Source organism: Melanotaenia boesemani, chromosome 8 (genome assembly GCF_017639745.1).
Source record: "Melanotaenia boesemani isolate fMelBoe1 chromosome 8, fMelBoe1.pri, whole genome shotgun sequence".
Classification (NCBI taxonomy): Eukaryota; Metazoa; Chordata; class Actinopteri; order Atheriniformes; family Melanotaeniidae; genus Melanotaenia; species Melanotaenia boesemani.
Genome location: NC_055689.1, coordinates 22618992 through 22633376, shown reverse-complemented (window position 1 = coordinate 22633376; position 14385 = coordinate 22618992). Strand labels below are relative to the sequence as shown.

Genomic DNA, 14385 nt, shown 5'->3' with positions numbered 1-14385 from the left:
ATATGACACATAATCCCAACGTAAGAAATAAATTTCTTGAAGTTGGACATGAATAAGTGTTATAAACAGTGAAGAGTATTATTATTAGTAATGGAGCGTCTCTTCTCATCTAAATATTCAACAATAGCAAAACAAAAACTCTGAATTATCCATTGTATGTATTAAGACCCCTAACTCAGCTCTTCATTAAACTCCACTGGCAGCAAACAAAGCCTCGGATCTTTTTGAGAGTAATCCTACAAGCTTGGGACATCTTTCCCTTTGAGATTTCTCCTGTTCTTCTTCGCAGAATAATTCAGTACCAGCCAAGTTGATTGGGGAGGGGTACAGAGCTATAGCTAGGTACTGATATCCAGGCTCTAGCTTAGTGGTTCTTAACCTGTGTTCGATGGAACCCCAGGGGTTCGGTGAGTCAGTCTCAGGGGTTCGGCGGAGGTGAAGACACACACTCGACTCCTATGATTCATGATGACACGCCCCGCTTGACCATCATTGGCTTCAGGTGATCACACTACATTTTGTGCACGAGTAAAACATATACCTAAAAATATACCTGAAAAAATATCATATTTTATTTTTCAATAAAGTACCTCCAATAAGGTTAAGAACCACTTTTGTGTCTTCCTGGTTGTGTGCTGCAGGCTGCAGGTAAAATTTCATCTCAGTCTGAGGTTTTTACTCTGCATCCAACAGTTTTTTTTCTGTCACACAATTTAAGAACCAGGACCAAATATCTAAATCTTTGTTTCCCGATCAGTGCGTTTATTTCTCAGAATCTCATGACAGTGATTCACATGCATTTGGTGAAATTTTGCATCAGTAGTTTTCCTTCAGTATTATTTTCCATTTTTTATAAAAAATTCTGGATCCCATTCAAAGCAAGTTGTCTGATCAAGGCCCTATGACCAAGATTATCCATTTCAGCTTTGCAGTCAAATCTGTGAAGTCTGTTCATGATTCCATTTTTTTTCTGTGTGAGAGGGGTGGATGCTGCTGTGACTAACAGATTCTTCAAAACTCAGTTCTTAATTTGTCATTGCGTGTAGATCAGGGTTAGGAGGCCATTGTCTTGCAGGTTTTAAGTAATAAATTTGACTCTTCCTGTTCTTCAGAACCCTGTTAATTACCCAATAATTTAAACCAGGTGGAAACTAAAACGAACACATCTAATCACTGCAGTGGCCCTGAGGAACTGGTTTTTAGAAAACCTTTCTGTCGATGAATGAGAAAAAATAACAATAATAATGAATAAATTTTAAAACTGAGCTCAAACCATAAAATGTAGAAAACTGGGAAGAATCTGAAAATCTTCTGTCAGTATGTGTTTCCATTTGCTCCAGGGCTTTGTCTCTACTCATCTTCAGGCAGGTGAGGAGAAAGTGAGTGTCACCTGCAGCTGTCAGGGATGTTCCCTAATGCAGTCAGGCATATTCTAATAACACTTTGATGTGATCTTCACTGACAGACTGGCTTGAAATATGTGCAACCAGGGGGGTGCTATTGAAATAGGTATGAACAGATGGCAGCAGTGTTAATTTGAAATGGATAATTAAATTTTTACCATTTTATCTATTATTTTATCCATTAAGTAATAAGTTCTGTATGAAGAATATGTTGATGCAAGGGCAAAATCCTGCAAAAGGCTCTGGCTGTTAGTGTGTGTGGGTGTTTCCCTCCCAGTTTCTGACCAAATCACTCCTGTCAAGCACACATGCACAGAGTGAGACAAACAAAGAGGGAGACAAAGAGAGCGAGCGAGCGAGAGAGAGGTCTTTACAAAGTGACCATTCTGGATACTTTCCAAGGGTTTGCCAGTCACTATGGAGATCTGGAAAACAGCCTCTGCAGTTTAATTCCTCTGTTGTTACTATGTTCCAAAGGTACCAGCCTCACCACCCTAAATGAGCAGCTGTCCCTGCTCTGCTCATTTTACTTCCCACTGACACAACAGGACCAGAGTTTTTTAAGAAAATACACTTTCTAAAAGAGGAAGAAACTCCTCCAAAACAACTCATAAAGTCCAAGCAAAATCTAGTATTTAACCCTGTTGGTACCAGACGTCCTGTGTCTAGGACATGTCCACCTTCCAAGTAACTACACATGTTATTTACCATTGGAAAGCTAAGTTTCTTTGGATGATTTATATCATTCCAGACTACAACCATATCTGTAGATTCAGTAAACACTTATTTCAGACCAGTCACAAATGCAGTTTACCTTTGCAACCACAAGCAAGGGTCCAGTAAAAGTAGTCCAGCAAAATAGTTGGTACACAATTATAGCTTTTCTTAATCCATAAAAACCTATTTTAGTTAAAACTGCTGGATTTTAAGGGGTTAAGTTAACATTTTTGTTAAATTGTAGAAGGATCATCAGTTAAACAGGCCCAGGGTATCAAAAGTAAAACTAAAACTAATAGTTTTATACTCTTATATGACAACAAAGTACAACAGGTAGGTTTTTCCTGTAGTATTTTGTGGTCCAAGACTTTACTACAGTGTTAAATATCAACTGAAACCCAAATAAAAATTTCTCAAATAATTCTGTCTTAATTTTCATTTTACCTAATGAAAACATTTGTATTGTTGTTGTTCAGTGACACTGGACGATAAATGAAATATTCTGCCCATACAAAATTGGTTCTTTCTTTAATTATTGACTATATTAGGATTTTTATTCATTTAGTTATTTGTTTTACTGACAATTCGTGGGCACCAATAAGTTTGACGAACTGTAAACCTGAGAAGTTGTGTGGTTAAAAGGAAAGAACGAAAGAAAGATTTTTTATTTGATCTTCAACATGGCCTTTGTTTGAGTTTTTACATTTTAAATTTTAAAGATATGTTTTAAAAATTTCATAGACATTTTAAAGGTATTTAAAATGAGAGCCACTGGTTCCATGTTTAAAAGTATCATGTTTGACATAATTAACTTACGCATTTTTTTTGTAATATTTGTAATATAAAGGTAATGCTGTGAAGCAGAGAAGCAGAAATGAGTTAAATAAATGACCATATTTACTTTCCATCTCTGATATTAACCTGACCATCACACGCTGACTAAATAAAAGAATACCGGGGGTCTCTGGCAGGGATTTACTGCCTTTCTTTGTGACCTTTAGATTTACTGCAGCCTGCTCTGCATGCACTCACGGATGCACATTGTGCAGCGACACTCCCACCACTAAATCTCCTCTGTCTTGAGCCAGAGAAAAAATACTAAACTAACAAGGCATGCAGGCTAGTAAAAAAGATAAATTCATGCACATTTATAATAAAACAAAATACAAATTTCCTGTTTGTGTTTGTGAACAGAGCTGCCTCTGTGTTTGTCTCTTTCTCAGTTTCATCTCTGGTAAATAATGTTGGAGACTATTGCTATGGCTACACCGCGCATGGGTTGGTGATTCACCATCATGGGAGATGAAACAAAGGGTGCCTTTTGCTGCCCATTGCCTGCAGGTTTTGAAGTGATGACACCCAGAAAAGATCTGTTTCTCTCCCTGTCCCATAACAGGCTAACTGAACCTGATTAATGTTGAGCCTTATTTGATTCTTCTTATACACCCCTTTTAATCAGCTCCCCTGCAGAGCTGTTTATTTGGAACCCAAGCAACATAAATAAAAGGACAAATGATAAATTCCAAACATTGCCAAGAATGGGAACTATTCAGCCCGAACTGTGGCACCAGCAAATGCTGGGCTACAGACAATAATTACGGCCTGCTGTCTGCATTCTGTTGCTGCAGTTAGGTGACAGATCAGCAGTACACAATCCCTGCTCTGTCTGTGACAATCCCAGCCTCCTCTGTCTGTCTCTGTGGCCAACGCTAACAGAGCAGCCTCATAATGGGTTCCGGGAGCAGGAATTTTCATGGCCCCCACCCCGGCCTCCAAGTGAGTGTTTTTCATGTGAATATTGCGAGCCAGTTTTAGATATGGGCTCCAGTGTTTACTCATCCAGGGGATCTTCTGTGGGCCATCCAGCACAGCTGCCCAATCAGCATTTCTTCTTTAATTTCTGATTTGATCATTCTGCCGGTGTTCATTTTACTTTTCCTTCTGGAGTATTCATGATAATTTATTTCACTAAACAAATGTAGGATTTTGAAATATGCTGAGGATCATTATGTTTTACACACTATGTGATGTTTGCTTCTTTGTTAGTATAGTAATGCTAAAATGTTCCACTCTACATCATCAGCCTAAAGCATGATTAGTTTTTTTTTTTTTTGTTTAGTTGTTTTTTGAACAATTCTGCAAGACTACACCAGCCCTCCAAGTCGAAACGACTATTTAGATCCCTTGTTCATACCCTTAAATATGACCAATAATGTCTTACAATAAAGTATGCTCCTACAAGTAGCAGGAAGGAAATATGACTTATTAAAGCCTTTTTTCAGTTCACATCTTCTTCCAGTGTGATTATAGATTATATTCACCAGCAGACTTGTGACCCATGGGCCTCCAGTCCATCAGTAATACATGACTGTATGATATTTTTTGTAGTTTTAATATTTAAGCAATGATCTGATTACAGTGGTGATTTGATTATTTTCACTTTAGCATGGTGGAATTAATGAATCACTCAAGTTTGATGGTGATTTTTTTCCCTTTGTTGTTGTAAGTGATGATGTTCATGAATAAAATCATTTGCAGAGCCAGGATTCACAGTGACAACTGCATTTTAGTAAAACTTTAGATATTGAACTCTGGGAAATTTATAAAACGATTGGAGGCCTAGTTGTGGAAATTTACAGTTACCACTGAAGGATCAGACTGGGTAAAAACTCTGCCAAGATGGACAGATTTAGTTTAGTTTTTATTTTATTTCTCTGTTTGTTATTTCACTACTGTCCATTTCTTCTATTTCTTATGTTTCTTTTGCATCTTGCTGTAATGTTTTTAATGTTTTATGTAAAGCCCTTTGAATTATCTTGTCCATGAAATATGCATACAAATAAACATGCCTTGCCTATAAAATATGATAATCATGTGGTCATTTATAGATTAATCATAGATTAACCTGAAGTATAAACTGGGTAAGTTCAACCCATTATCAAACCTATGGTAGTATGTGGAATATAGTATTAATATTAATGAACAAATCTACTTGATAAAACTTTAAAGCTACATCAATAAGTTTCCTTCAAATGTCATAAATCAGCTGTTGATATGATGCATATTTCAGCTTCATGCTAAGAAAGAAATGGTTTTGGATACAGGTTTATGAAAAGTACTTAAAGACTATTAAAAAGAAAAATACTCTTGAGGAAAAGCCTGAGTTCAAATAATCTAATTTTCCACTGTGTTTAAACACAGTTTACACGATTATTATACTCCAAAAAAGCATGATGTTTCACAGATGTGAACTTTGATTTATGCCCAAAAATAACTCCAAAGCTCAGTGGCTGTGCCTTTACACATTCCCAATACTGAGACTTTATTAAGTTTCTTAATGCAATTCTGGGAGGAAAAGAAAACCTCTGTGCCGCTTTTTCTTACTTGCTGTTATTTTCCAAAAACGTTCTCATCTCCCAGCTTTTACTTATGTCCCATGCTTAAGCCCAAGCTATTTGTTCTTCACTTTTTTTTATTTCTGTAACTTAAACTTTACCATATTTTTCAAATAAATGTAATTTTTAATATGTTCTATGTCTCTTTGAAGGTATACTAATCAGCTACATCTTAAATTTAACACGTGTAATATGCTGTGATTAAGGGACACATAAGCATATAAAACAGTCTGAATAAACTCCATCTATGCAGACTACAGCAGAATGAGGCTCATTTACAGTCATTGAACAATATAATACTAAAAACAATCATTGAAGTGATTGCGTGATTCCACCTTGGAGCTTAAAATTGGTGCCAATATGCAATGTAAACCTTTAGTTGAAGATAAAATTTCATCTAAATATTTATTTAATTATTGTTTGGTATCTCTAACTGTATTTAAGTAATCTGAATGCTTTTTCAAATAAGGATGAATGTACAATCATGGAAAAGAAAGTAAGTATACCTTTCAATTCAGTTTCGGTTTTAACGCTTCAGGACATAATAAAAAAATCAGCTGGACCTCACTGGGTCTTAAAATTAGGTAAACATCACTTCAAGATAAAAAAAAAGCAAGTGACATATCCCACAATATTTAACAAAAGCAATACCAAAATACAGAAACACTACATGAAACTAAGAATACTCTTACAGCTTCCATGGAAATGAAGAGGGTAAAAAGCAGCCAGGTGCTGATAATAAAATGCACTTTATTAATTGATCATCAGTAAATATGAGGGCAAATGATTTGGGCTTGTTTTGCAACTACAGGACCGGGGCATCTTGCAGCCACATAGTCGACCATGAACTCCTTTATAAACCAAAGTATTTTTGAATCACATAGAGGCAAGCTGTCCGACAGTTAAAGCTTGGCTGACAAGGGTCATATGACAAGACTATGATTCCAAGCCCAGGAGCAAATCTATAACAGAATGTCTAAAAAAGAAAAGAATCAAGGTCAAAGTTCAGACTTCAACCTGACTGAAATCTGCTGGCAGAAGCTGCAGATGAACAATTGCCTATAAATGTAGAAACACTGTAAGAAGATGAAGTTACTGCTGCTCAAAGTGATTCTACAATCTATTGAATCATAGAGTGTTCATTTCATTCATTTTGAATGTGTGGGTGTGTCCAAACTTTTTCTGGTTACATTATCTGCAGTCTTTCAGCCTAGAATATCTCACAAAGATCCAACCAGGTCTCTGCCAGGTTAGTATGACTGTTTAAAATCACTGCGGCGCCGGCCATCCACATCCCCAAGGGCAAAAATGTGAAAACCTAGGACGTTATGATAAAATATAAATCACTAAACCATGAGACATCCTACTGCTTGATTTCTTTTTTTCATGTCCTCCATATGGCTAAGCGCACCCAGTAGCAGCAGTGATTTGAAGGTGTAGAGTGTCACTGGCTCAGCTCTGCTGCCCTGCGTCTCCCTGCAGAATCCTTGAATCTCAGCAAGTCAGCAGCACTGCAGCACTGACAGCTCAATATGCAGACAGGGAAGATAGAAAGACAGAGGAAAAGGAAAAGCTCCTGGATATAAAGATTTGCCTTTACTGACACATTTAATACATGTTCATTATTGCTCTGATTACAGAAGGATAAACAGCAAACTATAAATGCACAAGGCTGCAGCAAACTTGACTTTGATTTGCACCCAAACTAACCTCTCTGTCTCCCAAATGTGAGATCATCAAAGACCTACAATGGTCTTTAAACCAGATTAACAGTGGAGCTGCTGACTTGCATATACTTTACAATATTTCTCTTCCTCTCTCGAGAAATAACAGGACACACTCATAATACCATGTGATACATTCACACTGAGGCAAAACATGCACTGAAAAGCTCATAAGTACTTTGAACATGGCTGGATGACAACTTAGTCTTGTGATGCAATAAACTCACTGAAAAGCTGAAAGAGGCCAAACAAAAAAGTATAAAAATACATGTGTATTTATCTAGATCTGGAGGCAAGAGAGCAGTCGTACTTATTTAACTGAGTTAGTTAATTAGCTATAAATAAGTAATCTTAATAATTGCATTGTTAGATATTAAATGTGAGGATGCAATTTTGCTGTGAAAACTCACTTATCTCTCGTTTCATTTAACTGGATTAACTTGTTAATACCAATTTTTTCCTGTAATGATGCACATTGTCCCAATATTAGACACTAAAATGAGCTTAGTATTTTGGGAGAAGATCAAACCAATATTAAAGTTGGTCAAAACAGTCACTTCATTGTGAACAAATAATGCAACAACCTCAGGAACCAAATAAGTTTAGATGTAACAAGACATGGTATGCCAAACCTCACGTAGCTACTTCTGTTTTGTTGTGAACAAATCACAGTGCTCCAGGATTTGTATTATGGACCTAAAAGTTAGATTTGTATGTGGAGAGTGTATTTATGTGTGTGTGTGTGTGTGTGTGTGTGTGTGTGTGTGTGTGTGTGTGTGTGTGTGTGTGTGTGTGTGTGTGTGTGTGTGTGTGTTCCGGTTTATGATTGGGTTTACAGTATGCCACTCAAGTCACTGCTGCGTTATTTGCATGAGGAGGAGACTATAAAAGAGTAATAGTTTAGGAAACGCCTTTCCAGGCGCACTCCGCCGATGTTGCCTAGGCTTGAACAGACCCTGTCCACATTGCTCTGGTAGCTGATTGTCGAAAATACAAGATGTCTTATAGAACAGCCCCACATTCTTCCTACAAAAAAATGTTCGGTGGAGACAGAGCCGCGGTCAAAACCAGCTACTCGAGCCGCCAGTTCTCCAGCCCTGTGCGCTCCTCTCGGGTATCTTACGGGCTCTCCTCCGCCCCGACTGTGTACGCAGTGAAGACCCAAAGGCTCCGTAGCAGCGCAGCCATGCCCCGGTTGGCCTCCGAAAACTTGGACTTCTCCTTGTCCGACGCCATAAACAGCGAGTTCATCACGAACCGCACCAACGAGAAGGCGCAGATGCAGTCGCTCAACGACCGCTTCGCCAGCTACATAGAGAAGGTGCGCTTCTTGGAACAGCAGAACAAGATCCTGCTGGCGGAGCTGGAGCAGCTGCGGGGGAAAGGCACTACCCGGGTAGGGGATCTTTATGAGGACGAGATGCGGGAGCTGCGGCGCCAGGTGGACCAGCTGACCAACGAGAAAGCCCGGGTAGAAGTTTACCGGGATAACCTGGCAGACGACATCGAGAGGCTGAGAGAGAAGTAGGAGGCGTGACTCTTCTCTGGTCTGAAATCTGTATAGATCTGTATATATATATCTTTTTGTTTGAAAGCGCAGGCCAATAAATACTTACACCAATACAGTCTTTCTACGTAGCATATTATGTAAAGAATAGTTAATCATTTTTTAAAGATTCTTGCTGTAGTCTAATAAATGTTGAGCAAATACACTGCTGTTTCTTCCCCTCAGTAAGTTCTCATGCAAGAAATGATGGCAGAAAAGAGAAAACAGAACTAGAAAAAGAAAATCATGAGTGTTTTTAAGAAGAAAAGTTCCCACTGACGTCTAAACACAAAATGACTGCTGGTTCTGTCTTTTGCAGGTTGCAGGATGAAATTTCCCAGAGAGAGGAGGCAGAAGCAAACATGCAGAGCTTTAGACAGGTACAGTATGTTCCACTTTGTGTTTAGATAAATAACATAATGCAAAACTCTCATTTTGTAGTATTTTTGCAACTTAATGAATAGAAAATAAATTGTTGTAGTTTAGATAATCAGTAGAAGATGCTAATGGATAACACTGCCCCGCCCCTTTCATCTACTTTTAACTCCAAAACTGACAAAGAAATTAGGTCAGTCTCCATTTTCTGTTGGAAAATCACATCTAAGTTTTTTTGTTTGTTTTATATATATATATATATATATAGCTGCTCTGTTTTTCTTCAGGTTTTAATTAATTATTGCTTGTAGGCTGAGCAGACACTCTTCTGATGGCACAACAGCAGACTAGTCTTAATCCAAAATGGCTACAAAGAACAGACTGACCCTGGCCTGGTACAAAAGGCCAAGTTGGGGCTGTTGAGTTAAATCAGGTCCACAAAGAAAGGAGATCTTTTTAAGTCTGAGTGGTCACAGTGAATGAGCTGGACATCATTGTGACAACAGTGTGGATCAAATGCGGTTATCAGAGCGAGCAGAAAAGCCACCATGTGATCCAGCTGTCTCATTCTGGGAGAGCACCATCACACAAGAATCTCACTTGCTATGGTCTCATCAGAGATTCAGTTTCCTGTCGTGCAAATAGTTTCAAATGTATAGCACTGTACAACAATGGTTCAGCATAGATTTTAAACCTTTATTTCAAAATAAAAGTAGATTTTCAATGCATTACGTTTACATTCAGGACTTTAAGTTGGATGATCACAGGCATGTCTATATGAATGGCAGGAAGGAAAAGCCCTGTAGCTTGCCTTGATGGCACACAGACAACAATGCAGGGCCTGCAGCCGGCTCTTGCTCAGTTAGGCAGACAGTCACTCTTCCAGCCTTGGGCTTGTTTGGGAAACCCTGCTGAATAGCTCACTTTGTTTGTGGCATTAGTGCAGGGGCAAAGCTGGTTCATTTGCTGATACCTCAATTACCAGCATGCCAACGCCTCAACTAAGCAGTGTGGTGCCACAAAAAGTGTGCAAGTACAAGTATACAAGAGCTAAGAAAAATAAAAAAAGACTACAATGGGTAGCTTAAAGTATAATAGAGAATTATATATGATTCAGTTTCTTTCTGTAAAGACATAACAAATTCTTGAAGTGAAAAATGAAAAGTTAAGAATCAAATTTCTACCAGAACAATCAATGTAGAACATCAGGTTAAGAATGCAATAAACTGATAGGAATCAGGAATTGGGGGAAAAAAAATCTATTAAAATGCATGAAATCATTTCCCTGAAACAGGGCATGCGTTCCACACAGCCATAGATTTCCTTTTGCCTGTGTAACTGTACACTAAATAGCCTCAGCCACACCAACCTGCAAGAATGGAAGAAGTATTCAGACAAATTAAAGACTTTGCTATAAACCTGATTTATTACTTCATTTTGTAGCCAATTGTGAATAGATTATTTAGTACACTGTAGGATATATAAAGTAGAATACAATGGGAATGCTGAGGTAAAATCCCTCTTTACTTTCAAAAGTGCAGTTCTAGAGCAAATATATTTCATTTTGCAAGTCTCTCTGTAATGGATTCAAGAAGCATTCCTAACAGTTGCTGCTTCAACACAACACACTAGAATCACAAGACAACACCTCCTCATCTGTTTCCAACAGTGGTACATATCATGTGCCTACAGTTGATTTTTATTGGATCCATGTGTTTGTGACCTTGCTACTGCTACACAGTGGGACATTTGTGTAGGTGGGCATTGCATATGTTTTGTACAGCATGTGAAAGAGCTTATTTTTCCGTGTGTCAGCATACGCAAGATGCATAATTCATGTCACCTTCATAAGTCACCTTATTAAGAGTCAGTGTCATGGCACAGGATGTGGACAATGCTGCCCTCGCCAGACTGGACCTGGAGCGGAAGGTTGAGTCACTCCAGGAGGAAATTAACTTCCTCAAGAAGCTACATGATGAGGTAAGCTTTCCTTTTAGTGGCAAAATCTTGATCAGACTGTTGCAGAACCACTGCATGGACGGCTTGATCTGTGAAAGGCACACCAATCAAAATTATTCAAAATATGTGTTAATCTGCTCAAATGCCAAGTTTGTTGGATTTTGTTCACCAGAGCTTTTTTTAATACACCCAGAAACATTGTTGAATGTTAGAAAAGGGGACAGAAAAGAACAGATGTGTGCTGCTTGTACATGCTGGCTTCACTGATTGTGTTGCAGGAAATGCTGGAGCTACAGAACCAGTTCCAGCAGCAGCATGTGCAGGTTGACATGGATATGGCTAAGCCCGACCTGACTGCAGCTCTGAGGGATGTTCGTCTGCAGTATGAGAGTCTGGCTTCCAAAAACATCCAGGAGTCAGAGGAATGGTACAAATCCAAGGTATGTAATTTTAAGGACAATTCAACTAATGTAACATATTCTCAAGACCTTCAAAAAACATAATAAAATTAATTACAACCTGAATAGAATCCCACATGCCTCAGATTTCAGATTAAAGAGAATATGTTCAAAGCTTGTTCATTAAGAGGATCACTTGTGTGTCTAAATGTTCTTCTTTACTTCCAATTTGCAGTGTTGCTTAAAAACTGCCTCAGCTATCAGACTGCAGCATAACATCTTGGCCACTTCTTTCATAATTTACAGGCTTTACACAAACCGTGTTCTCTCTCCCTCAGTTTCTGACTCATCATTTATTAAACTATTGATGATGTATTTCCCTTTTGATGTCCTGATGTCTCTCATCTCTGGTTTTCCATGTTACTTCCACGTCAGTTTGCTGACCTGACTGAAGCTGCAGCCCGGAATAATGATGCTTTGAGAGTGGCCAAGCAGGAGGCCAATGACTACAGACGCCAAGTTCAGGCACTTACCTGTGAGGTGGATGCCCTCAAAGGAACTGTGAGTGTGCAGTTTTTGGCTTAGACTGTAGTATGCAAGAAAAAAAAAAAGATTAACAATAGCAAAGACAAAATATCCCCTGTATGTTATCTTACTTAAAACAAAAAAGTTATTTTCACTGCACAAGTTTTTATTCTCCCTCTTGGATGCTGCTCCAGAATGAGTCTTTGGAGCGCCAGATGAGGGACATGGAGGAGAACTACTCCATGGAGACCAGCGGGTGCCAGGACACCATCGGCCGCCTGGAGGAGGACATTCATAACATGAAGGATGAGATGGCCCGTCATCTCAGAGAGTACCAAGATCTGCTAAATGTGAAGATGGCGCTGGACATTGAGATTGCTACCTACAGGAAGCTGCTGGAAGGAGAGGAAAGCAGGTAACAGAGGAAGATTAAGCAGTTTCAAAAACTAATTAGAGGTTGTAGAAATAACTAGCTGACAGGTATGACCATTCATTTAAGTTGGTTTTAATTTACATTTATACCCTTTCTCCATCTACAGAATCTCCACCCCGTTGCCAAATTTCTCCTCTCTAAACTTGAGAGGTAAGTTTACTGTTTGTATGTTGATTTCAGGAGCACAATCACTGGCTATTATTTCATATAACTTTTAGATTTATTTGTCATTTTCAATAATGCACCACATTCTTTATCTTCGTTAGAAACAATGATTGATTCTAAACCCCATGTTGAAACCACAACTACCAAGAAAGTTCTTATCAAGACCATTGAGACCAGGGATGGTCAGGTAGTGTGAGCTCGAAGTAATTTTTAAATGACTTTTTTGGGGGTCAGACACACTTACTGTCCTTTTTTTTTAGGTGATCAACGAGTCGACCCACAACCATGATGACGTGGAGTAATAACATCTCTGTTTCTGCCAAACAACCGACACAAGCAATAAGAAGAAACATTTCACTGGGGCTACAAGCAAGCAGACAAACCAACAACCCACAAAAAAGCAAACAGCTTCAAAAAGTGCCTTTATATGTGATGATCCAGTACGCCTGTTAGTTGACACAGACTGTATTCTGCTTCCTCTGCATCTGAAATTACTTTGTTACATTTGTTTAGACAAAATTATGAAATCAGCACAACTTAGTAATCCTCTCTGAGGTCTACAAAACCTTTCTTTGTATCCAAAGTAGTACTTTTGATTAACACAGCATGCACACTTCAATAAATCTGTATGCTAAAGATGTCACAAATGCCTGTATGCAGCAATAAACTATGAAGACTGTAACTCAGCACTGTGCACACAGTGTAATACTTTGTCATGCATTATTGTAAAAATGCAACATTAGCAATAATATTTCCTGACATAAACATTTCATCACAGAGCTGTAAAACTCTTTTCACTTTTAATTATTCAAGTTGTACTATCACTTTTTATTTTTCTTAGTAAAGTATATATGCATCAGGCACTGACAGCTATAATCACTGATCACTTTTATGTTTGAGAGCCCAGATAACAAATATATTTTATGTATTTAGTTTGTTATTAAGGTTAAGTAGGTAGATTCCTGTGGGGGGAAAATATTGATTAAATTAAGAACTCTAGCAGGTCATTGTTTGGCAATCCTGATGGGACACTTATAGTCTAGATAATTAAATTATTTTTCAGAAAATACTTTTTATCAGAGAATCTTGGTCCAAACATACCCCACCCTATTCCCAAAGATCTGACAAATCATCCATCCATCCATCCATCTGTCAGGGTTGGGGAGGACACACCTATACCAGCTGCCACTGGAGAAGAAGCAAGTACATTCTGGATGGGTTGCCACTCCATCTCAAGACCTGTGGCAAATAATAATAATAATAATAATAATAATAATAATAATAATAATAGAATGGGAGTTTTACAGATGTTTTGGACTCATGAATAGGTTTAACTATCAAGTCCTTCAGTGTACAGTGCTACACTTGTGGTATATTATTCATTGTCACATCCAGATCATTTTAATTTAGCTACTCAGCCCATATTCATAAATATAATCTCTCTAAGTGAGAAATCCCAAGAGTATCTCCTCACAGGCCAGACAGAGTATGAATAAAATTCAAATTAAGGTTTAAATAGAGCAACTAATGAACCTAAAACTGCTCCATCCAGATTTTTTTTCTAAGATGAAAAAGTGAAAATTATTCAAGCTCCATCTGTCCTGTGATTTGATCATAAGCTCTACATCAGTTATTAAATTCACCCAGTAGACACAGAAAATTTGACCAGTCAACAATATCCAGTCAAAATAAAGACGTGACAGGTAGCTTCTCTTTTTTTGAAAATGAAAGAAAGTGCTGCATAA

At 38.1% G+C, this 14385-nt stretch overlaps 1 protein-coding gene across 1 annotated transcript; it reads left to right on the top strand.

Annotated features, from left to right (window-relative positions):
* The first annotated feature begins 8141 nt into the window (after window positions 1–8141).
* Window positions 8142–13417, top strand: LOC121645263 (vimentin A2-like). The gene is made up of 9 exons (XM_041993673.1): window positions 8142–8763; window positions 9105–9165; window positions 11045–11140; window positions 11398–11559; window positions 11953–12078; window positions 12237–12457; window positions 12582–12625; window positions 12742–12827; window positions 12901–13417. The coding sequence occupies exons 1-9, from the start codon at window positions 8237–8239 to the stop codon at window positions 12940–12942; spliced, it is 1365 nt and encodes a 454-aa protein (XP_041849607.1). The 5' UTR covers window positions 8142–8236; the 3' UTR covers window positions 12943–13417.
* The last annotated feature ends 968 nt before the right edge of the window (window positions 13418–14385 follow it).

Excerpts from the sequence above, each read along its gene's own strand:
- LOC121645263 (XM_041993673.1), top strand. The coding sequence starts at position 8,237 with ATGTCTTATAGAACAGCCCCACATTCTTCCTACAAAAAAATGTTCGGT. Across the intron at positions 9,166-11,044 it reads ACATGCAGAGCTTTAGACAG|GATGTGGACAATGCTGCCCT; the intron begins GTACAGTATGTT and ends GTCATGGCACAG. Across the intron at positions 12,079-12,236 it reads TGGATGCCCTCAAAGGAACT|AATGAGTCTTTGGAGCGCCA; the intron begins GTGAGTGTGCAG and ends ATGCTGCTCCAG.